Source organism: Echinops telfairi, unplaced genomic scaffold (assembly GCF_000313985.2).
Source record: "Echinops telfairi isolate 266 unplaced genomic scaffold, ASM31398v2 ScPeMD7_7469;HRSCAF=8507_0, whole genome shotgun sequence".
NCBI classification, from domain to species: domain Eukaryota; kingdom Metazoa; phylum Chordata; class Mammalia; order Afrosoricida; family Tenrecidae; genus Echinops; species Echinops telfairi.
The window spans coordinates 82,738,663-82,761,274 of NW_022111372.1; the positions used below are offsets into that span (position 1 = coordinate 82,738,663).

Below are 22,612 nucleotides of genomic sequence, written 5' to 3' on the forward strand. Positions count from 1 at the left end.
GGCCCCAGCAGGGCAGGTGGACAGTGTGGATGCTCTGTGGTTAGAAAACATGGGGCAGACTCAATCATGGTAGCTCTCCCTCTATTTGCTGGCGCCACCCGCCCCCCCCATGCCGGGAGCGGCCAGCCAGGTCTGCGCACTGGCAGGAAGGGGCGGGGGGCAGAAGGGGGAGTGACACAGGAAACAGGAGAAGCGACTTCCAGGAGTCTCTGATGGTTCCCTGAGGACAAAGCCTATGGGGTAGAGGTAGAGAAGCCAGAGAGGAAGCAGGCAGCTTCCCCAACAGATGAGAGGAAAGTCCCCAGGCTCAGGAGGGGAGGGGAATAAGAGAAGTGAGAGACCAAAGAGCGGGTTTGCAGCCTGCCAGCACCTCCGGGCTGCAGCAAGACCCCCTGAGACCAAGCTCAGGGCACAGGGAGCAACTCAGAGGCCTTCCTTCCCATCCGGGCAGGTGGGTGGGCTCCTCTCAAGGTACCGGGGGCTCAGGCCCAGGTGCCACCCAACAAGCTGGCAGTGCATCCCCCCAGCCCCCACCCCCCTGGGAAGAGCGGGTGGCACGGCAGGGACCCTCCTAAACAGCTGAGCCCAGGGGAGTCACAACGAAGTCAATTAAAGTCCTAGTCATTGTTCACCTCGAGCCAGGACGAGGACTGAGACCTCTCGAACGTGTGTCACAGTGCACCCCAACTTCCTCTGAAATCACCCCATCCCCCAAACCCCCAAGGCGACAACCTGTCCAAGCCCGGAAGACTGCCACACTTGGGCTTTGTCAAGGTGGGACCAGCCTCCACCTCTTGCTGGCGGAGAACCCAAGGCAGGAGCCCCTGAGGCTGCGGCATGTGTGGCCACGGCTCTGCCTGTCTCCGCCCAGGCTGTGAGCTCCAGGCAGGAGGGCTCTCCTCCCTCTCGCCACCACAGCCCAGGCAGCCTGCTCAGAGCTGGAGGCGGTGAGGCCTAGCAAACACTAGATGAAAGAATGAGTGAGGAGCTAAGCCCAGCCCAGCCCAGCCCCAGCTCACCTGGTACCAGGAGTAGGCCCGGTCGGCCGGGTTGATGAGGATGGTCAGGATCTTGGCCTTGGGCAGCAGGGCAGCGGCCCGTTCGGGCCCCACTTCCGAGTCAAAGTAGTTGGCACTTTTCTCAAAGTAGAAGTCGGAGGTGGTGTTGGAGGGGATGGGGAAGAACTCCATGTACCTGCAGGCACAGAGGGGTGGGGGTGGGGCGTGTTCATGAGCAAGACCCGTGAGGAAGGGAACAGGAGAGTGGGGCCCAGGGGTAGCACTTCTCGGGACACATTCTAGCCAGCTCCCATCAGAGCAGGGGCCAGCCTCTTCTGACGCATTTCTCTGCAGGCCCCGTGGTTGGAGGATCTTAGGGTTTGAGTGACTGACATTCAACTCTAAGCCCTGGGGTCCCAACACCCACACACCTTCCAAAGTTCAATGCCCCCACCTACACACTGACAGGGCTGGCTCTCTCTCTCTGGAGGTGCTGCCCTCTTCCGACCTGGGGTGGAATTTTCTGGGCTGTCAGTGGACCAAGAGACCAAGGAAGGGATGCTGTCACCTGCTGTCCCCTGGAGCCCCTTCCCCAGGGTGACTGTCCACACTAGTCTTTCAGGGCCACCTCTGAGCTGAAAAACCCCTCTGGAAACTAAGCACACACTCAGACCCCCTAGGGACACTTCCTCAAGCAGTCAGGAGTACAGCTTCAGGGATCACCGGACCTGAGCCCACCCTAACGGAGGGGTCTGTAGGGTCTCACTCCACCCTCTGCGCCTAAGGACTCTCTTCATCACAGCCACCGAGGGCTGCCTAGGTCCCGCCACCCCACTCGAGACCCACCCCCAGAATTAAACCTCAAAGTGGCCCCAGAGGGCCGTCCCGTGTCCCCAGGCAGTGAATCTGAACCACCACAGACGGCCTCCTCCCTCCAAGCGGCTCCCCCAGGTGCTCCACCCGCTGTACCCCAGCACTGCGTCTTGGGGCTCCCCAGAGCCTGGCTATCGAGGTCCTGTTCACCGTTCTGAGCACACCACAATCCTGTCTGTAGGGCCTACACCAAGCAAGCTCTGGAAACGGAAACTGCTTCCCTCGATTCCTAGAAAAGTCAGCACAGGCAGCACCTCTCGACCTGTTTATCTCTCTGAGTGTAACTAGACATACGTGTCTCTCCATGTTAATGTACTTGCTAGCGGGGTGCTGCCCAGGCCCTGCTGAGGCTGCTGCTAAAGACAGAATATAACACGTTACCTTTCTAAAAGAATGCAGAAATTTGACTTTCAAATACACTTCTGGACACCACCGGCTTTAGATGAGAAATTGGTGGGCACGTGAAGAGAGGCAGATGACAGGCAGATGCCAGATGTCAGACAGTCACACTTACTGACCAGACAGGATACAGACAATGGGTAGGCCAAAAGAGAAAATAAAACTACACACGAAGAACTTCCCAAAGATCAAACAGAAGGTAGCCTGCAAGCTCTCCACCACGTCTGCTCAGGGATGTAAACACAGCAGCAGCACACGCCTAAGGCGAGGAACGTAACAACGTACAAAGACATGCCAAGTAGAAAACTGGGGGATAAACCACCCCTAAACAGGCCCCACTCCAAAAACCACCCCACCTCCACTGACAGAGTCTGGTAAGAAGCCGCCATTCGAAGCACTCTGTCAGGGCTCAGCCCTCACTGGTCTGTCCATTTGTTGTGCAGTGGTGGCCTGCATGCATTTCTAATATCAACAAGTCATTGATGGTGGCCAGGTTGCAGCTGAGCTTCCAGACGACGAGACTAGGATGAAGAAATGGGGGGACTCATTTCTGAGGGATCAGTCCTTGAAAACCTTTGTGTGGCTGTGGAACATTGCCTGTTCTTAGGGCGGGAAGATGAGCCTCTCTGGTGGGAAGGCAATAAACATACAACCAGGGAAGGGCTGCCACCTCAAAGGAGACTCGACCTTCAAGACGCGAAACTGTCAAGCTTTCCGGATCTTCCTTTGCTGATGGGCACAACTCAACATGAGCAGAAAGAGCGGCAGGCATCCATTCATAATAGGAACGTGGAGAGCACGCATCTAGGAAAACTGGAAGTCGTTAAGTCTGAACCGGAATGCATAAAGATCAACATCCTTGGCAGCAGTGGGCTGGAAGGGACTGGCCTGTGGGCTTCTGAGTGATACAAGCACACGGTTACTTTGCTGGGCCTGACGTGTCAAAAAGGAACATTTCAAGATCTATCTTGAAGCACAATACCACCTCTGACAGGTCAATACCCATATATCTAAATAACGTCTACTTAGCATAACTGTTATTCAAATGCACACACCAACCACGAAAGCTGGTGAGGAAGAATGAAGTCTGCCAACGCGTGCAGCCTGAAAGGGACCCACGTGCGTGCCAGCGGATGCGCCTGGGATTCAAAAGCTGCACAGGAAGAGGGCTGGCAGTTGGAAAGGAGGGGCTTGGTGAAAGGAGTGGACCTGGAGACCTCATGACATAACTTCAAGGCCAGTCCCCGTTTGCTCACCAACATAAACGGCGACAATACTGGGGCCCCACCAGAAGGACTCTATAGGAACCAAATGATGACATCTGTGGATGGAGAAGCTCAATATCATCAGCCAAAACTAGATCGGGGGTCAACTGTGAAACTCACCGCCAATTACTTCCATGCAAGGTCAGGTTGAAGCCAAAGAAGAAAACTAAAACAAGGCCACCAGTGCCAAAATACCACCTAAGGGAAGTCTATCCCACCCGAGTGAATTTAGAGAATGTTTCCGGAACAGATGTGATGCATTGAACAGCAATGAGCCAAGACCTGGGAAGTTGTGGGGTGACATCAAGAACATGGCACGGAAGAAAGCAGGGACCATTAAAAAGTCGAGGAAGAAAATGCCGGCGTGGGTGTGAGAAGAGACTGAAACGTGCTCCCACACAGAGCAGCGAGAGCAAAGGGGGAAGCGACTGACAAAGGAGCTCAGCAGAAGACGTCCCAGGGCCACCAGCGAAGACACGGGAGAGCGTTATGATACCTGGAGTTAGAAAGGCAAAGAGGGGGCGCACGCTCAGCGTCACTCGAGCTGAAAGAACGGAAGAAAGCGCTCAATACTGTGGGGGCATGAGCAAAATACTGCGTGATGCAGGCAGCGTGCGAAGATGGATGAACTACAGAGAATACTGCACCCAAAAGAATCAGTCAAGGAGCCGATGATACCATGACTGAAGTAGAAAGAAAATGTTTTGGAAATGATGATGGCAATGTATGTACAAATGTGCTTGATACGATGGATGTATAGACTGTTATGAGAGCTGTGAGAGCTCCCCAACCATTTTAAGAGGCAGCATGTGACCAGGAAGCACAGGGTATTAAAGGAAGAAGTCCAAGCTGCACTGAAAACATTCGTGCAAAATAAGGCTCCGGGAGTCGACAGAACACCAACTGAACGTTTCAACAAGCTGATGGAGCACTGGGAGCGCTCGCTCATCGAGGCCAGGAAATTTGGAAGACAGCTACCTAGCCAATCGACTGAAAAATATCTATATTTGTACCTGTCTCAAAGAACAGTGGCCCAACAGAATACTGAAATTATCAAACAATAATCATTAAGATCACACGCAAGTCAAATTTTACTAAAGATCAGTCAGCAATGGTTGCAGCAGCAAATCGAGGGAGGGCTGGCAAAAATCCGGCCGGTGTCAGAAGAAGACGTGGCACTCGTGATGCCACTGCTGAGGTACGACAGACGGATCGTGGCTGAAGGGAGACGAGGCCAGAAAGATGTTGGCCTGTGTTTCATTGACCATGCCCAGGCACCTGACTGTGTGGGTCATAACAAGCAGTGGTAACACTGATGAAGAACAGGGATTCTGAACACTTCGCTGTGCTCATGGGAACCTGTACATGGATCGAGGGGGCTACCTGAACAGAACAAGAGGACACTGAGAGGTTTAACCTGAGTCAAGGCGGGAGCCGGGGCTGGGTTCTCTCACCACACTCACTAACCCGTGTGCTGAGCACAGCATCAGAGAAACTGGATTATATGGAGAGGAATGGGCACCCCAATTGGAGGGAGGGTTATCAACAACCTGCGAACACACACACACCACACAGCCTTGCTGCTGAGAGTGAGGAGGACTTAAAGCACTGGCTGATGAAGATCAGACCTGCAGTCTTCACTACGGGCTGCAATTCAATGTAAAAAAGACCAAAATCCTCACCAACGGACCGATAAGCAACATCCTAATAAACAGAGAAAAGACTGACGTAGTCAAGGATTTTGCTTGGATCCACAATGAAGGCTCGTGGAAGCAGCAGCCAGGAAATCAGAGGACACACTGCACGGAGTGAAGGTGCTGCACCCGACTCACAATGCTGCAAAGCAAGGGCTCTGGAGACCACGGTGCACTGCCTCCCCGCCGCGGTGCTCTCCATCGTGTAGTAGGCCCCTGACAGCTGGACACTGAGTGAGAAACAGGAGCTGGTGCATCCCTGGGGGTGGGGGGTGGGATTTTGGGGGACATCAAGTGCCCTGAGCTGCCCAGAGAACAAGCAAGGCTGCCTGGGAGGAACCCCGGCCAGGCTGCTCCTCAGACGCAAGGACGGCAAGCCTTGGTCTCGAATACTCGGGACGTGTGGGGAGACACCCTAGCTGGTAAAGTAGAGGGTCAGCAAAAAAGAGGAGGGAGGGTGAGGAGGCTGCAATGATGAGAATGGAGCAGGACTGGGCACAGCGCTTGTTCCTGCGCAAGGGTGCCGCAGACTCAGCCACACCTGCAGCTCCATGAAGGACAGGCAGGGGCGCACCAGAGGAGCTCCTGCCCCACGGTCAGCCTAGTGCAGCAAGAAGGGACAGTTGGAGGTTAGAACCTGCTCTGGTCCCACCCCCAGGTCCCTGTTTCTGCGAGAGCAAGGGAGGGGCTGGACTCTGACATCCAGCAGCCTCTGACCGCAGGTGATAATGCAAAGGGGCAAAGGGCTACCTCATCAAGGGTCCTGTCTGCGACGGGGCTTCAACACCACAACCCCAAAAGCACACTGTGCTCTGTCCTGTTTACAGGAACTTCAGCTGCGTGAGAGCAAGAGCCAGCTGCTTCCTGTGCCGGCTTTCCCATCCCGCTGGGGGCGGGAAGGTCCACTCACCAGTCAATGCCTTTGTGATAGTTGTGGCCATTGAAAAACTGGATCTCCTCAAAGGTCTCGGAGCTGGGATAATTGCTGCTCAGGTCTGGGTGCATGCTCAGGAACTGGTAGAGGGCAGTGGTGCCTGTGGGGAGGGGAGGCAGCTGAGACCCAAGGCCCAGTCCCTGAGAAAAAGAGGGAGACAGGAAGCAACATCGGGGTGGGGCGTGGTGGAGGTTGTTCTCTGAAACCTGGGCTCTGGGCTCAGCGCTCCATAGCTCCCCTCTTCTCTACGCCTTGATGTTCTCAGGGAAGGAATTCTACTAAACGCAGGCTGGCAAATACATGGCATGCACATGGGCACTCCAACTCCTGCACCCTCTGCAGACATGACTAATCCATCACAGCATTCATCACTGAACAAGCGCCCAGCCTCAGAATCCTCTCCACTGTACCACATGGCCATTTCCAAGTGCTTACTCCTGCCTCACACATAACCCCAGAACTGGATGGTGTCTCTCAGTCCCTTCCAGCTTCAGCCCTTTCCGGCAATCTGGAGGGGATTACCAAAAGGAGGGCCCTACAGTTCCCGGTGCGGTTAACACAGGAATTCTCAAAGGTCCGAGGAATGTACCTGAAATGTGTCCTTCTGTGGGTGCCTGGCCCTCACTCGTGCCCCCTTGTCTCCCAACGACCCAGGGAGCTCACCCTTGCCCTGTGGTGTGGTCTGTGGCTCCTTTAAAGCACGTGCTTGAGGGAGAGCTGTAGGTTTAGGGACTCACAGCATGTAAGTAAGCTTTGGGGTCACAAATACCGGGATTCAAGACCTGCCGCTTCTGCTGAACTGGACGTGTCTGAGGAAGTCATTTAACTTCTCTGAGACAAGAGTTCCTGGTCTGTAAAACTGGGCTGATCCCCATCCATGCCTTATGGGCAGGGCGCTTCAAAACAGCTTGTGGGAAAATGGAAGGAAGAGGTAATGGAGTTTTCCTGTGAACGTTTTGAAGCCCCCTCATCGGGAGGTGTGCATGGGGTTTCCACTTCTTTCCTGCGCCTCCGACAGACCTGACTCATTGATCACAGGCCTCTTGGCACGGAACTAGTTTTGCCAGGCTGGCGTGGGCTTCTCCGACTAGACCGAGAGACTCGCAGGGGGACCTGAGGGAGAATTCTGTGCCCACCCCACCCCACCCCTGCTTTCTTCCCACCTACATACTGACCAACCCTTCAGGATGACGCCACCGTTACGGCTGCCTCCTGGGGAAAACAGGGCAAGACAGTTCCCAGAAGGTTGACTGAGAGCAAAAAGCCAGGGTGGGGTGGGGGGCCGCTGCCTGGGAGAGACCTGCCTGTTTTCTGAGGCCCGATGATGAGCAGCTTGGGGAAGCGGTCACACGTCTTCTCCTTGGACCAGATGTCTTTGTGGCGCTTGTCCTCGCAGGGGTCCTAGAGCAGGGCGGGGGGGAGGGGGAGCCCCCAGTGAGCAGTCCCCACCTCGGGACAGGAGCTCCTTGTGGACAGAGACCGTTTTGGGTTGTCTCACCCTCCCCCCACCCCCACCCCCTGCTTACAGATCCTAGAAAACTGTCAGCCCCCGGCTGGACACCTAACAGGAGCTGGTGTGTCCCTGCTGGATGTAAGTGGCTGAGCTGAGGCTGAGCTAAGGGTCGGTTGGCAAGATTCTAGTGTTAAGTGCAGCCTCCGGTCTCTGCTGCAGCTCCTCAACGCTTCTGGCGCAGCATGAGCACAGCTACCGAGAATACCTAAGAGTGTGAGCATGGTGGTGTTCCAATAAAACTTTATTTACAAAAACAGGTGGCAACCGGCCATGATTCAGGGGGCCCGGCCTGCAGACACCTGGTGGAAACTTTGACACTACTTTGACCAGCTTCTGCTTTCAGGGACAGGCTTCCTCAAAAGCCCCCAGTGCCCTCCTCCTTTCAGGCCCTTCCCAGGGGTCTGCCGGGGTCAGAAAAGGCAGAGCTAATCCAAAAGCCAAGCCAGAGCGGGGCTGCCATCTCGTAGCCATCATCTGCGCACGTTCCCCTGCTCCCTGCACACGCTGTGTGAGTGTGCAGGCACGTAGGACTGGAGGGGAGGTGTGCACATGTACACGTGCACACATGTGCGCCCAGGAGCAAGCGCGCACCATGTTCCCACAGCGAGCAAGTGTGCCCCTGCACTACTTGACAGCACAGGTGAGGGCTTGCGGGGTCCAAGTCCTTGAGGCCCCGCCTAGAACCTGTCCCCGTGAGCGGGTGGGCATTCTATCCAGCTCCAAGGCACCCAGGCTGCCGTGCACCTCCGAGACCCACCTGCCAGAGCGGGTCCTTCTCCTCGGAGAAGATCTGGAAATACTTCTGAGCCAGCTGCACAGGGGGCAGTGTCTGCAGGCGCAGGTTGGTCCAGGAGTGCAGGAAGCGCACCAGGTGTTTGAAGGTGTACAGGCCCAGGCGGTCATTCCCGTAGTTGGACAAGTGCGTCATAAAGATGCTGATCTGCTCCCGGAGGGGAGGGGGGGGCAGGCCAGTCAGTGTCTGGGGCCCCTGCAGGGCCACCCAATGGCCAGTCCAAAGTATCTGGCTGTCATTGAACTAGGTGACCCCTGCCTGGTTAGGCATCAAACCCCCAAAAGCCCAGCTCACTGCCAGCGGGTGGATGCCAACTCCCATGGACCCTACGGGACAGGGTAGAACTGCCCCTGCGGTTCCCGAGGTTGTCCCTCTCTGTGGGCACAGAAAGCCTCGTCTTTGTCCCCTGGCCGGCCACAGCTGGGAAGAAACCTACCAAAGGCTACACCCTCGAAGTGGGAAGCCGACTTCCCGTGAAAGCTGTGAGTGTTTTGTTATTGCTGAGTACCAGCACACACCTGGCATGGGTTTCCTGTTGTTCCCGCCTGCGTGGCCATGACAGAAAAGGAAGACGAGCCCTAGGGAGCTCCCGGGACTAGTATCACCTGTGCATGTGTGTGAGGGACGCCGGGCAGAGAACGGGGGCCCAACATCAATGAGCTCATCAGAAAGCAGCGGGTGAAAGAGAGGAGGTGCCAGAGTCGATCCGGGATGCTCAGCACAGGGGGGGCAGGGGTCCCAAGGGGCAGCCCGGCACTCCCCCAGGACGCCCTGTCCTCCCGGCAGCCCTGGTGGTGGAGCACTCACAGGATTGAGGAGCACGGTGAGGAAGAGCTCCCCCCCGTTGATGATCTTGTCCAGCTCGTTGGAGCCACCGGGGTACTCGTTGTAGAAGATGGTGTGTGTGAAGAGGCCGCACGTCTGCCGAGGGAGGACCTGGGGGCAGGCGGGGGGGAGCTAGGGTGTCTCCGGGGCCAGGTGGGGTCTGGAGGACCCTTCTTCGGGAGCAGGGCAAAGCTAACCTCCTGAGAAAGCCTACCTCCCGTGCGACGCGGAGCCAAGGCCAGGGCCTGTTCCCAGGCTGGCTCCTCTCGCAGCCTCCGCTCTTGGGGACCCCTCTCCCTATAGCCCCTCCCCCTCCTGTGAACCCACAGGCCTTTGCTGTTGACATACACGCTGCTACCCTCTGCACAAGATGCCCAGTGCCGGGGTCACAGCTGCAGGAAGTGAGCGTGCCGGGAGCTCCGGATGTTTGCTCACGCGGGTGCCGACCCTCGCTAAGCAGCGCCCCACCCCCACTCCCCGCTGGGCCCGGGACACCCCTGGCAGCAGCACTCTCGGTCAGGCGTTGGCTTCTCTGTCCCCCACAGATGGAGGGCTCTGAGAGGACAAGGCACGCTCTGGAGCTTTCGTGATCGGTAGGGGGGAAACTGAGAGCCGGAAAGAGTGTGTGCAGACACATCTCTAGGGAGTCTGGGAGATGCCTCCCTGCCACATCCTCCCAACTGAAGTTATTCCTCACCCTGTCCCACCCCGCCCCACCTAATATTGTAAGGTCCCGCCTGCAAGCACATGGTTGCTGCTATGCACTGGAAGGCTGTCTGCCTGAAGGTCGTCCCATCAAGAGCAATCAGACCAGCCCACCCTAAGGAGGTCCACTCCTGTCTGGTAAGGATCAGAGACTGTTCACCTGGAGGAGTGCTCAGGGACACCTAAGGTCAAGTCAGCTCCAGGAAGGTTAGGCTGCCACCTTATCTCCAGAACCCGCCACCTTCCTGTCACATAGTACCTTCTGTCAGGTGTATATCTCTAGTGGCCCCCCCATCCTGCCACGTATGTGCTTGGCGTGGCTTGCGTGCTCGAGATCACATACGCCTGTGAGAGAAGACATTCGCTCTCTCTCTGGTTCCAGTCTCCATGGGAGAGGTGAGCCCTTGCATGTCTTGTCTGAGGCCTCTTTAATTTACCCCTCCATTACACAACTGTCCCCTAGGACCCATTGGGACGTGGAGGCTGGTCCCCCAGTCGGTGAAGGAAGGAATCAACAACGGAGCCAGGCCAGCCCTCCCTGCAGCTTCCCCTCGAGTCTGTGAACAACTCGCCAAGAAGCTCCAACCCCATCACTCCTCCTCTCCTCAAACACCCGGCACCCCACTGGCCAGCAGCTCCGCTGGGCACCATGTTCTCAGCAGAGCCTCTGCACGTCAGCACCACACCCTGAGCAGCTCCTCTGGACACCTGAGGTGGCCTCCCTGCACCCCCTCTCACCTGTGCCTCCATCCTGTGGACTCAGCAAGAGCCTTTGAAAAGTGGTTCTCAACCTGTGGGTCGAGACCCCTTGGGGGTTGAACGACCCTTTCACAGGGGTCGCCTGATTCATCACAGTAGCAAAATGACAGTGATGAAGTAGCAACGAAGATCATTTTATGGTTGGGGGTCACCACCACATGAGGAACTGTATGAGGGTCGCAGTATGAAGGTGGAGAACCACGGTTTTAAAACATGAGTCGGATTGGATCACCGCTCTGTGCAGAACCTTGCTGCCTCAGATTACAAGCTAGCGTCCTTCAATGGCCCACAAGACTCTGCAGTCCAGCCCAGCACCCCTCTGACTGCAGCTCTCCCCACATTCCCTTTTCAGTCACCTGGGCCTCCCAGCTGTCCTCAGACACCTCTGCCCTCACAGAAGGACATGGCCCCTGACCTTCCCCAGCACTCATTACCATCTCTCTTCCTCGGCCCCGCCCAGGAGCACAAGGCCCTCCTCCTGCCCTGGGCCCGAGCCCCTCCCATCAGTGCCCCCAAAGCAAGCAAGAGCTCATGAGATGGGCTGTCCCCGCAGCTCCGCTCCCCCAGCAGAGAGCCTGGGGCTGGGCCAGCACCCAGCGGCTCACCATGATGCCGTTGTGGATGAAGCCGCGGCGGTAGCGGGCCGGCTTCAGGTGAGGGTACTCCTCCGTGCTGGTCACGCGGATGCTCCACACCTGTTTCCAGGCCTCGTACAGTTGTACGTGCACGGGGTACACGCCTGAGTGGTGGGGGGCCACGGCGTACCCCATGTCTGTAGGAATGCCGTGCTCCTGTGGACGAGGATCAAGCAGGGTGGGCGTGGGGCCCCACCCCTCTGCGCCCTGGTCCTCCTGGGGACACCGAAGGCTGGATCCCCAGGGCAGGTGGTCCAAGTCCTCGTGGGGCAGGTGGGGAGGGGTGCGCATAGGGCCCAGACTAACTGGCTGAGCAAGACCAGAACCCAGGCCTCCTGACCTCCACCAGCAGAGGACTTGTGCGCCCTGTGGGGAGAAAAGGATGGGGGGTCTTCCTGTCTTCTCTTGGCTCAAGCTGCCCAGCGGGTGGGCCCAGGGTGGGCCTAAAACCAGTCTCATTCCCTTCTCACAAAGCACCTCCCTGCTGAGCCGAAAACGAAGAGCCAGGGCTCAGACCACAGCCGGGCCTGGGCTTAAGGCCGGCTGGGCTGCTGTTAAGCTGCTGTGACCTCCCTGAGCACGGCTTCTTGCTACCTGCCCGTGGGGGTCTCAGTGAGGCTACCGTGAGACTGCAAGTCCCAGCCCTGCCCCGGGATGCCACCACAAAGCTGTGAGGCCAGCAGTGGGCAGCCCAGCCTGGCCCCTAGCCCACCCGGCTCTGCCTGGCAGGGAGTCTTACTCACGACAGCGAACTTCTTGTTCAGGGCCATCTGCTCGGCCAGCACGGACTGGTTGTGGAACAGGTGGGGCTGCATGTGACTCCACATGTGGGGGAACCACCAGAACTCCTTCACGTAGGACAGCAGCAGGTCGTCCCCTGCGTCCTCGGCGTCGGTACCTGCAGCCAGCACAGGAGGCTCAGCCGGCGCACCCCGCCTCCAACCTCAGCCAGGCCGCAGGAGAATTATCTGCCATCCAGCACAGACCCAAAGCCCGAAAGCCCAGCCTGGATGTGCGCTTGACTCCAAAGCCCTTCTCTTCGCTGGGCCCTGGGGACCCACCTGCGCCACACAGGGCTTGGAGCCAGACTCAGGGGTCCCCGCCCACTCTGATGTGCCTGCTCTTAGTCTCTGCACTGTTCTGACTCGGCCGCGTGTCCTTGATACATTTGCAGAGCTCCTTATGCGGCAGGGTGCTCAGTCCTGTGCCTCTTACGTATTACCACTATCACTCGGATGGGTGCGCGCTGGGAACATAGGCTGTCTGCCCCTGGGCCCTGGAGCTGCGAGCACAGACTGGCCCGAGGATTCTGCTGAGACTTCCAGCGAGGCTGTCCTTGCTCACATGCAGACTTCGATGGAAAGTGGATCCCTGCACATGCAGTTAGGTCACAATTGAGCACCCACGCTATCACTGGGTGCCCCTTAGCATCCATTTAAATTTGTGCCAGTTTTTCATCTTTTCTGTTTTCTTTGAGATTGAGGTTTTTATTTCTTTTACCTTGTTATCGCTGTTGGTTTTTGGTTATTAATGTCTTTCTATGAAATCCAGGTTAGGTAAAGCTATAGAAGCAGTAACTGGGTTCATGCTTCCTTGGGGGTGTGGCAGGGCAGGTTGCGGGGAAATGGGGAGCTAATGACAATGAGTACCAGACTGAAGAAAATGTTCTACAACTACTGTTTGTGGTGTTGATGGTATAAACTGTTCTTGAGGTGAATGAACTCCTAAATTGAGTATCGGTGAGTTATATGCCGATAAAACTGCTGGGGACACAGAGCCCAGAGATGGCTGTTAACTGAATGGTCCGTGATGGTGCCCGCTCAGGGTTTGCTCCCTCTTGCCCAATCCCTGAAGGGCAGCATGGGAGGACCCTGGGTGTGCTCAGAGGGAGGAGGCAGGCAGGAACCACTCAACCCAGAGCCTGTGTCCCTGACCTTAAAGTAAAGGGGCAGAGCCATCTCCTTTTCCATTGTATCTGCTTCTGCACTGTTCCTCTCTGTGGTGCTGCTATCAGCAGAAGCACCACAGGAATCTTCAATGGCAGGGAGCGTCAGAAGAGGCCCTGGAGGCACTGTGGGTTGGGTGTCAGATGCTAACCACAAGGTCAGTGGTTCAAAACCAGCATCGGCTCTGCAAGGGATTGATGAGACTGTCTGCTCCTATAAAGGCTTACAGTCTCGGAAACACTGTGTGGGCTGGGCTTCATGGCAGTGGGCTTGGTGTTTTTGGAGGTTGGAAGGAATCAGAATGGAGAAGCTGCCCTAACCAGAGTAATACAAGCTGCACCTGCCCTCAGTGACCTTACCCTGGAAGGGCCTGGGGCAGTGACCAGCTCTTGTCTCTAGAGAGGCCAGAGTCAAATCTGCACCTAGCCTGGGTCGGTTCCGCCCACCGCTGCTGCCTCTTGCAACACAGTGCTTGGGGGATCTGGGGGCGGATGAACCCCTGAAAGTTGCCAGTAGAGGCAGGGCCAGGCCACTTACCTGTGTGGAAGAATTTCCCTGAGTAGCCCAGGTTGAAGGTGAAGTTTGGGATGTGTGTGCGAAGTTCATTCTGTGTGTCAAACAGGGCCTTGGGGAGAGAAAGGGAGACCCGGTGAGGGGTAGTCAAAGCTGCCAGCAACTCCTGCTGGGGCCGGCAAGGCCCACTACACTGTTTGCACAGGCCCCTCGGGGCAAAATCAAACTGCAGCCCTTTGTCCAAAAAGCCATTCCCAAGTTCATGACAGCAACAACAGGGGCCTTCTGCGGGTGGGCCCAGCTTGGACCTTAGGCGAGAAAGACCTGCAATCAGTTGGTCTCTGAGAGGCATCCTTGAGAAAGGACATGTTTCTGGACCTCAGCTTCCCCAACCGTAACACGGGAACACTGTCTGTCTGTTGGCTCCCCCGTGGGGCTCTCGGAGAACTAATGAACTGTGCACAGAAAGCCCCCAGACGGGTGTTTAAGCTGGGGGCTGCTGACGTGTATGGGGTCCCTGCCACAGTGTGCTGTACACGTGGAGGGTCTCTCCTCTGGGCCAGGCCAGTGTCCAGGGACCATGGTTTTTCCCAAGATGCCCAGGTGCCCAAGGTTCCAATGCAGGGCACACCCAGAGCTTTGCAAGTCAGTGAGGGGCGCTGACGCTCCTGAGACAAGTGTTGCGTTATACTCTGCGTTCAGGAGGAAAACAAAGTCCCTGTGCTGCACGATTCACGGGCTGTGGTGAAGACATGTGCAAGAGACTGGTTTCAGAAAACTCTGCAAAGACAAAGCCCTGGCCCGTCCGGGCAGTGCTGTCACCTCCGGCGAGCGACCGAGCTCGCGGGCTCCAGCTGTGTGCCCTCGCAGGTGACATCTCCTCGGAGCCTCCGTGTCCTCTGTGAAAAGGGAGGTTGGGGATCCCCACCCCCGGGGCTGCTGTGAGGACAGGTGGCGGGGACAGAGGGCCGGGACCAAACCGCTCCTGTGCTCCTGTCTTGGACCATGCCACGCTGCAGCCCACCCACGCATGCTAATGAGGTGGCAGGACAGACTCCACTGGAGCCTGGAGCAGGTGGGCAGGGGTCAAGGGGAGGCCTTGCGGATGGTGCTGAAGGGCCCTGAGAAGGGGTGCTGGAGGGGAACAGGCAGCCTGCTGCGCTGGGCACAGCGTGGAGTGCCTCTCTCAGCACTCCTCCCCACAAAGGGCCCCAGGGACCGCAGGCTGGACACCTGACTTCCTCGAGGGTCCACCCTGGCCACAGGCAGCCTCACCAGGCCTCTCCCTGGAGCAGAGCTCGAGGCCCAGGGCCCCCACAGGAAGACGGCCACTGGACCCGCCGGGACTTCGGAATGTTCACGAGGAAACGGAAAGTTCCCCGTTATCTTTCAATTCCACTCTCACGTGACAGCGGCACCACGTGAGGTCTGGGAGCAGGAGGGCTCAGAGGAGGCTCCTTCGCCTCTCACAGGAGGGACCCCTCAGGGGAACACAAGGCGGCAAGCAGCTCCCAGAAACACCCTGATGGAAGAGGCATGGGGGCCAGGGGGCTCTGGGCCTGGCCCAGCGGCCTCCCTGATTACCCCTCCGAGGACTTCCCATCTATCTCCTCCCTCTCGGCTTTGACAGCTGAGACTCAGACGACCGGGATTGCCCAAGAGTCCCCAGTCAACTGGGGTCAAATTGGGGCTGGAAGCCAAGTCTGGGCAGCCCACAAACACAGGCCCTGCCCGGGCAAACCCCCACAGTGGCCAATGAGGAAAGTATCTCTCTACAAGCCTCTTTTTATCGCCTGCAACTAACATCAAAAAGAAGTCTTAGGTTGGTGCTAATATGTTTCTGACACTTGCTAATCTCAGATGAGAGGACAGCAGCATGGGCCTGGCAGACGCTCCCTGGGGAATTTAATCCCTGTTTTGTTTCCACCAGATTTATTGTGATGGTTGTCTCTATTTATGGCATCTGATACCAACTTTCCACTTAGACCAGTGATGTGGTTTCTTTTGCAAGTAAGTTTAAATGTGGGAGTTGATTAAAACTGTCTTTCAAAGGCTGCCTGCCGACCCTGGTGCTTCAGCTACTTCCCTTCAAAGGTGACCGGTCTGTCTGCATACGAGTGCTACGCTATGGTTTACACACAGTTTACTGGGGGAACATGTTTTGAATTAAGAGCTCCTGCCAGGCCACCCCTGACTTGGGCGGCCCCATGAACCAGGAGAGGAGACCACTGGGACCCTTGCAGTGGCTTGCACCCACTGACTTGGCTCAGGAGGGACTGCCTCCCCAGTCTCTCTTCCCAGTCTGCCGTCTGGAAGCTCCACCAGGGCCTGTCCCCTGGCAGAGCCGCACACAGGCCTCCCCTGGACGGGCTGCACCCACCAGCCAGGCTGCCTCCTGCGTGGGGCCCGACCATACCTTCACGTCGTCCACCTGCATGCGTGTGCCCTCCTTGCCCACGAAGATGTCGTCGATGTCCACCAGGATGTAGCGGTCCAGCGGCAGTGAGAGACGCTTGCCCGTGAGGAAGGCCACAGCGTCCACGAAGACCAGCTTGTGCAGCCAGAAGCCAAGGTTGTTGCCGAACAGCACCCGCTGGATGCCGTCATGCAGGCCCAGGTCCTGCACCACGGTGGCGTGCAGTGCAGCGTGCAGCGCGGCGTCCGCGCCCAGGTGTGGGATGGACTCGGACGAGCGCGTCTTGGCCAGCAGCACCGGCTCGTAGGTGGAGTGGTTGGACTGGAACACAGTCCAGTCCTCGCCGGGCAGCACGCCCTTCTCCACCTCGCTGGGCCGCGTCACGTACAGCAGTGGGGACTTGGGGTTGATGCTGCAGTCCTTTAAGCCCAGGTTCGAGTGCAGGAACAGTGGGAAGCCTTTAAGTTGTGCGCTCAGCAGGCTGTTCTCATTGGCCTGTAGCCGGAGGCAGGGGACAGAGCTGTCAGATGCACAGTCCCTGGCCAGCCCAGGGTTTCAGACACCGACAGCAATGTACTCACTAATGGTCCTGCAGGGTCACCGAGCTCCTGACTCACAGCCCCAGCCCCCGACCCATAATACCCTCACAGATCCAACGTGCTTACCCCACCGGGCACGCAGCAGAAACACTGCGCACCCTCACAGCGCCACCCCATGTGACAGACGGTGGGGATGTGGCACTGAGGCGCAGGCCAAGTCCACTGTGAGATGAAGACCTAACTGGGTCTATATGACTGTGCTCTCTGACTGCCTGGCCTCAGCGGGGCAGGGGGCTGTGTGTGTGTGTGGGGGGGGGAGTGGCTGGCACAGGGCTGGGATTGGGAATCTGAGCATTCTCAACCTCTCCTTCTGGCTGGCTCACATCAGCCTCTGCAGGCAGGCTCCCCATGGGTGAGGAAAGTGCCCTTGGGTGGTCTGGCCCTGGAGCCTCTTGTCCCTACCCAGCAACCTGACTGCCTGGGGTTCCAGTGACTGGCCTGGAGGAAGGCACACTCAAAGCAGGGAGAAAAGATCAGAGGAGGCATCTCTGCTGTGGTGAGTGAAGATCATTCATTGCCTTCTCAGCCCCCACAAATCCCTAGTGCCCCGGAGGCATGTGGAAACACTGAGGTCAGCCCCTCCCAGGAGCACCAGGTCCCATGGCCCTCCTTCCCCCACACCCACTGTCACTTCTCCTGAGCCTCCTGCTTCCCAGCTTCCTGGGGACCTGCAGACAATGGCCAAGACCCCCTTCTCCTGTTCTGGGCCCACTGCCCGTCTCCCTCGTGGTCTCCCCACAGGCCACAGTCAGGCTCTCATGTCCTTGCAGCTGGCTGCCTCGGGACAGGGTTCAGTTTATCCTCTCCTTGTGCCTGTTCTGTTTTGCCTTATTGGCCTAACAAGCTCCGACTCATCTTCCCACACCCCGCGTGGGTGTCCTCCCCGGGGCGAGGTCTAAGCCTGCTGCACGCCCTGCCCGCTCCGGGCCTCTCCCCCGCCAGCCTGGGCCAGCTCAAGGGCAGGCCCTGCATCGGAACACTTTGGAGCCTGACGCCAGTGGGGGCACATGCGTTAGATGGACAAGCCGGGCTTTTCAAAAGAATTAAGGAGGAGCAGACTGGCCCTCAGGGCCTGGCACGTGGTGCCTGCTTCACACAGGTTTTTGTGTGCTCAGCCCACAGCTGTTCCCTGTGCCAGGCGCTGTGTGAGTGGCAAGGAGACCGTGAAAAAGACATGAGGGCCCCTTGCCTCTCGTGCCTTAAAGCCAAGCAGGGAAGAGAGACAGGATCACAGGACCACGCGGAGAGACATGCGACTGTGAGGTGGCACATGCTGGGCAGAGAAAGACCCCATCTCCAGGAGAGCAGAATGTCCCAGACAGAGGGACTCTGGAGGTAAGGTTTAAAGAATGAGCAACTGTCCGTGAGGGGAGAGGGGAGGGGCCAAGTTCCAAGAGCAGCAAGTGCAAAGGCCCTGAGGTAGGAAAGGGCTCCCCAAGGTCAAGCAGCTAAGGGAGCCAGGGGGGAGGGAAGGAGATAGGCAGAAAGGACACGGGTTGGAGAGGCCCAGCTTCCAGGACTCGGGATTTTGTTCTCGAGCAAGCGGAAGTCATCAAAGGCCGCATCAGAGGGTTTTGCACCGAGGCGTGACAGTGCCATTTGCATCTTGAAAAGCTCCATCTGGCTGCCAGGTGGAGGAGAAGCAGCGAGGCGGGCAAACACCAGTGGACAGCAAAGCTCAGGAAGTGGGTCTGGTCCCAGCCCCCTCGGAGAGCCATCCGGTAGCCGTGGGGACAGGTGGGGGCTGACATCGCGGTGAGCCTGGTGCCACAGGGCAGACCTGTGTATGCCCAGAAGGGCGCCTTTGGCTAATCCCCTCCATACGCAAGTGCTCTTTTCTAGTTCCCACAAAGGCTCTGCAGGGCCCTGGCCTGGTAAACCACAAAGCAGGGTCTGGGTTTGATTCCAAACACCAGGAGGGTGTGCCAGCCTCTTACCCCATCCCAAGGCGGCCTCCGGTGTTGAGGTCCGATGCACAGCACCATCCTGAAAGGCCAGGCCCCTAGCCCTGCTGCCCCCCCCCCCACCCCACCCCCACCCCGAAATCGGCGCTGGCCAAGCACGGGGGCTGTGTGAGCCAAGGTGCCTGCGGCCGATGACGTTTCCGGGATTGCCCCATCATCTGCTGCGGGCCTGGGAGGCTACACTGGACCATGGGTGCGGGAGGCCCCCATTTCAAAGCCCTGACCCTGACCTGAACCCCAGGTGCTGGTAGCTCAGCCAATGGCCCAGCTGGGAGCCATCAAAGGAAGGAGAAAGCCAAGTCTCAGATCACCCGCCCAGCCAGCAAGGAAAGAAGCCAACCGGGAGGGGACGAAGGTGAGGCTGCACTGGTAGAGCTGAACCCACTGCAGGTCTCTGCAGGCCTCATCCCACTAAAGGAGAAAACCTCACTGCCCTCCAACCCACTCGGACCCACCATGACAGCGAGAGTTTTGAGGATCTGTACAGAAACAAGTTCTGCTAGGTCTGTCTTTCTCTCACAGCTCTGCTGGGGGCTCTGAACAGCCAACATTCGGGTTAGTAGCCCAGAGCAAACCGTTCACCCGAAGGAGACGGGCCTCACCCCGCCCTGCAGGAGAGGGTCTGCCTCCTGGTCCTCAGTCCTGAGCACACCAGAGGGTAAATGCTCTACCCCATCCGATCAGCAACCACTACTGCCTGCCCTGAGTCAGGCCCTCTGTCAGGAGTCCTGGTGACCACAGGTCAGCAGTTCAAAACCACCAGCCACCCCCAGGGAGAAAGACGCGGCTTTCTATTCCCATAGGGAGCTACAGCCTCAGAAACCCACGGGGGCAGTTCTGCCCTGTGGGTCGGAATGAACTCGATGGCAGCGAGTTTGGTTTGGGCGACTTGGGTGAGGTAGGACCTGCTCTCCCCAAGGACCACAAGGAGCACCTGTTGGTCAGACACGGGACATACACCTGGCGTCTTTGCGGAACTAAAATTTAAAAACTCACTGCCATCGGTCCAACGCCAACTCCTAGCAACCCTATACGATGACAAAACATGCCAGCTGCCCTTGCCGGCACTGTCTCTGGCACCTCACTTGTCCGTGCTGTATCTTCAACATGCCCCAGTGAGGCAGGCGCTGGCTGGGACTGGCCTGCTGTAGGGACGGGGCGAGCGGCCTGCCCACGATCATGATGGTTAGGGGAGAGAACAAGCTGAATCAGGGTCTGCACTTTAAAGTCCATGCTGGGAACCAGCCACCAGGGGGAACTGGAAACTGTACGTCACCAGATCGGAAAGCCAACAACCCTCCAGTTTGCCAAGCCCACCCCCACCCCGCCGCCCCCAGTACACAGCACCCAAAGTGTCCTCGTAGCCTTGCAGTGTGACCACCAGAGGGCGCCCACTGGAGCACAGAAACCTCAGGCTCAAACCCTGCCAGGCTACGCCAAGGCAGGAAGGGCAGGGGGACCTGGACCGCGGTGGCCGCGGTCCCCGCATTGAGGCTTCAAGGGCTCCTGCAGGTGAGTAATGGGGCTAGAAGGGCTCCAAGCACCATGACACCAATTGTGCTCACGAGCCCAGCCCAGTAGCTGGGCCCCAGACACGGGGGACCCTGAGGGCTAGCTGTGTCCCCTGGAGCCAGTCAGTGGTGTGCTGCAGACTGGGTGAGGCAGGGTCTGTGGAGACAGGCTGCCAGGGTTCACACCCTGGACCTATGCTTATTAGACACATGACCACAGCACACCTCCCAGCCCTGCCGCCTGCCCCTCCTCTCTTCAATCAGGGAGCTGCCCATCGGCCTCAGTGGAGGGTGGCAGTGTCATTTCAGGGGCCATGGGGAGGGCAGAGGTGGCACTGAGTGAGCACCTGCCGACACCCGTCCTGACACGTCTAGGGCACGGGGCTTGGGACCAGGTATGCCGAAGTTCACGGTGGAAGCGGGTACAAAGTTCAGGGGAAGAGGTAAACCAGGACACTGTGGTGCTGTAAAGCCATCAACTGGGCCAGCATTTTCCCCAGGGTGCTCTGTACTGCAGCAGGTGGAAAGCAGAGCTCCCAGCTGCGGAGCAAGCATCCCCCTGCGCTAGGTGCGAAAGCCCCCACCCCCACCCCTCCACCCCCAAGGGCCAGCTCCGGGCTGCTGGCCGCTAGCACAGAGCAGCAGGCCAACCAGGAGAGCTGCCTCCGCCCACCTGTAGGTGGACAGCAGGGTGCTCAGCAGCTAAGCAACAAGGTTGACAGTTTGAAGCTGGGCAGTGGCTCTGTGCTGTGGGAACAAGGCCTGGCACTCCGTCCCATACAGATCACAGCCTGGGGCCAGTTCTACCCTAGGGACCAGTTCTACTCACCTACGTCATGAGCCAGAATCCCCACCTGACAACAACAGGTGGATTGGCCACCTTCTCCCTACTCACATGGAGGGCCCCTTCGCCACACACCCCCTGGGGTCCCTTTATCAGAGGTCGCACCAGAACGAGTACCCACAACCACTGACCTATCTGCCCTTCACTGTGCCCACTCGCACACATCTGTTTTCCCACTGTCTGAGGGTCAGCACCCAAGAGCAGGGCCTTTGGCCACCTCCTCCCTCTGTGATACCCTGAGGAGATGTCCACAATGTTCCCCAAAGCTCGCTTCGGGCCAGCAGTCACTCACGCGAGGTCTGGTAGTGACCTCGGGCCTGTGCCTCCCCTTCCCCAGGATTCTCAGCAGCACCCTCTCATCAGGGACCCCAATCCCAGCAGTGGCTACAAGTACCCCACACAGCTCCCCACCTGCCCCCTGAGGTTGCCTGGTCCCCTTTCTCCCAGTGCAAAAGGGCCCCGGATGGGAGGGGCATGGGATAGAGAGCCTACCCTGGGGTCTAATCCTGCCCCCCCCAAGCCCCCCACCCCTTACAGGCTGCATAGTCACAGAGAAGCAATTGATTTGCCTTGGTTTGCTTATCTGTAAAATGGGCACATGCTGCCTCCCCCAGGAGGCTGCTGTCGAGGTTTAGAAGCACCTAGCAATGCAAGACCCCTGCCCAGGGCCTGCCCCTGCCACGTGCCCACAATTAGGGTTAGCACTCACTAGAGACCGCCACCCCCACCCCACCCCCCATACTCCCAGGGCTTGGCACGCATTCTGTGCCACCTGGCCCCGCACACATTGTACCTTGAAGAAGCCGATGATGCCCACACCGTACGCCACACAGTACTTGTCGAGCAGCTCCCGGTTCCAGGCGTCCAGGTTGACATACTTGAGGATGTTCTCGTAGATGATGAGGGCGAAGCGGCCGCGGCCCTTGTCGGTGAGCGTGGGCATGTCACCTTTGCCCGGCGCGATCTCTGTGCGGTACTTGAAGCGGCTGGACTCCAGGATGGCCACCACCTCCTGGCCCAGCTGCGAGTAGAGGCTCTCCACGAACACCAGCACCAGCGGGTCGGTTCGGGAAGGGGCGACCGCCTGCACGGGCTTCAGCGGCAACAGGCGGCTGGGGGCCACGGGCGGTGGGTCCCCGCAGTCGGGCTCGGGCGCCTCCGCCGAGGGCTCCAGGCCCCGCTTCCAGCCATACAGGTAGTAGGCGGAGACGAAAACGCTGAGCAGGCAGAAGAGGAACAGCAGGAAGAGCACGGCCTGCGGGGACACGTGCCGACACAGCCGCCGCAGGCGCGGCGCGGTGGGCATCCTGGTCCCGCGACTCGGCCGCTAGACGCCAGGCCGGCCCTGGTCGCCCCACGGCCACGCGCAAGAGACGCGACAGATGAGAGTCCACCGGCCAACAAATTCACAGAGATGCGGGAAGCA

At 58.3% G+C, this 22,612-nt stretch overlaps 1 protein-coding gene across 1 annotated transcript in view; it reads right to left on the bottom strand.

Annotated features, from left to right (window-relative positions):
• Positions 1–22,573, bottom strand: part of NDST1 (N-deacetylase and N-sulfotransferase 1) — a 28,757-nt gene extending 6,184 nt beyond the window's left edge. The window contains exons 1-10 of the mRNA XM_004696727.4: positions 21,980–22,573; positions 16,269–16,763; positions 13,877–13,964; positions 12,137–12,291; positions 11,364–11,549; positions 9,277–9,405; positions 8,434–8,616; positions 7,468–7,564; positions 6,140–6,263; positions 1,020–1,194 (exon numbers count right to left, since the gene is read on the bottom strand). Of these exons, the coding sequence (XP_004696784.1) occupies positions 1,020–1,194; positions 6,140–6,263; positions 7,468–7,564; positions 8,434–8,616; positions 9,277–9,405; positions 11,364–11,549; positions 12,137–12,291; positions 13,877–13,964; positions 16,269–16,763; positions 21,980–22,492 (2,145 nt within the window). The 5' untranslated portion in view covers positions 22,493–22,573. The remainder of the gene's footprint in view (positions 1–1,019; positions 1,195–6,139; positions 6,264–7,467; positions 7,565–8,433; positions 8,617–9,276; positions 9,406–11,363; positions 11,550–12,136; positions 12,292–13,876; positions 13,965–16,268; positions 16,764–21,979) is intronic.
• Between the last annotated feature and the right edge of the window lie 39 nt (positions 22,574–22,612).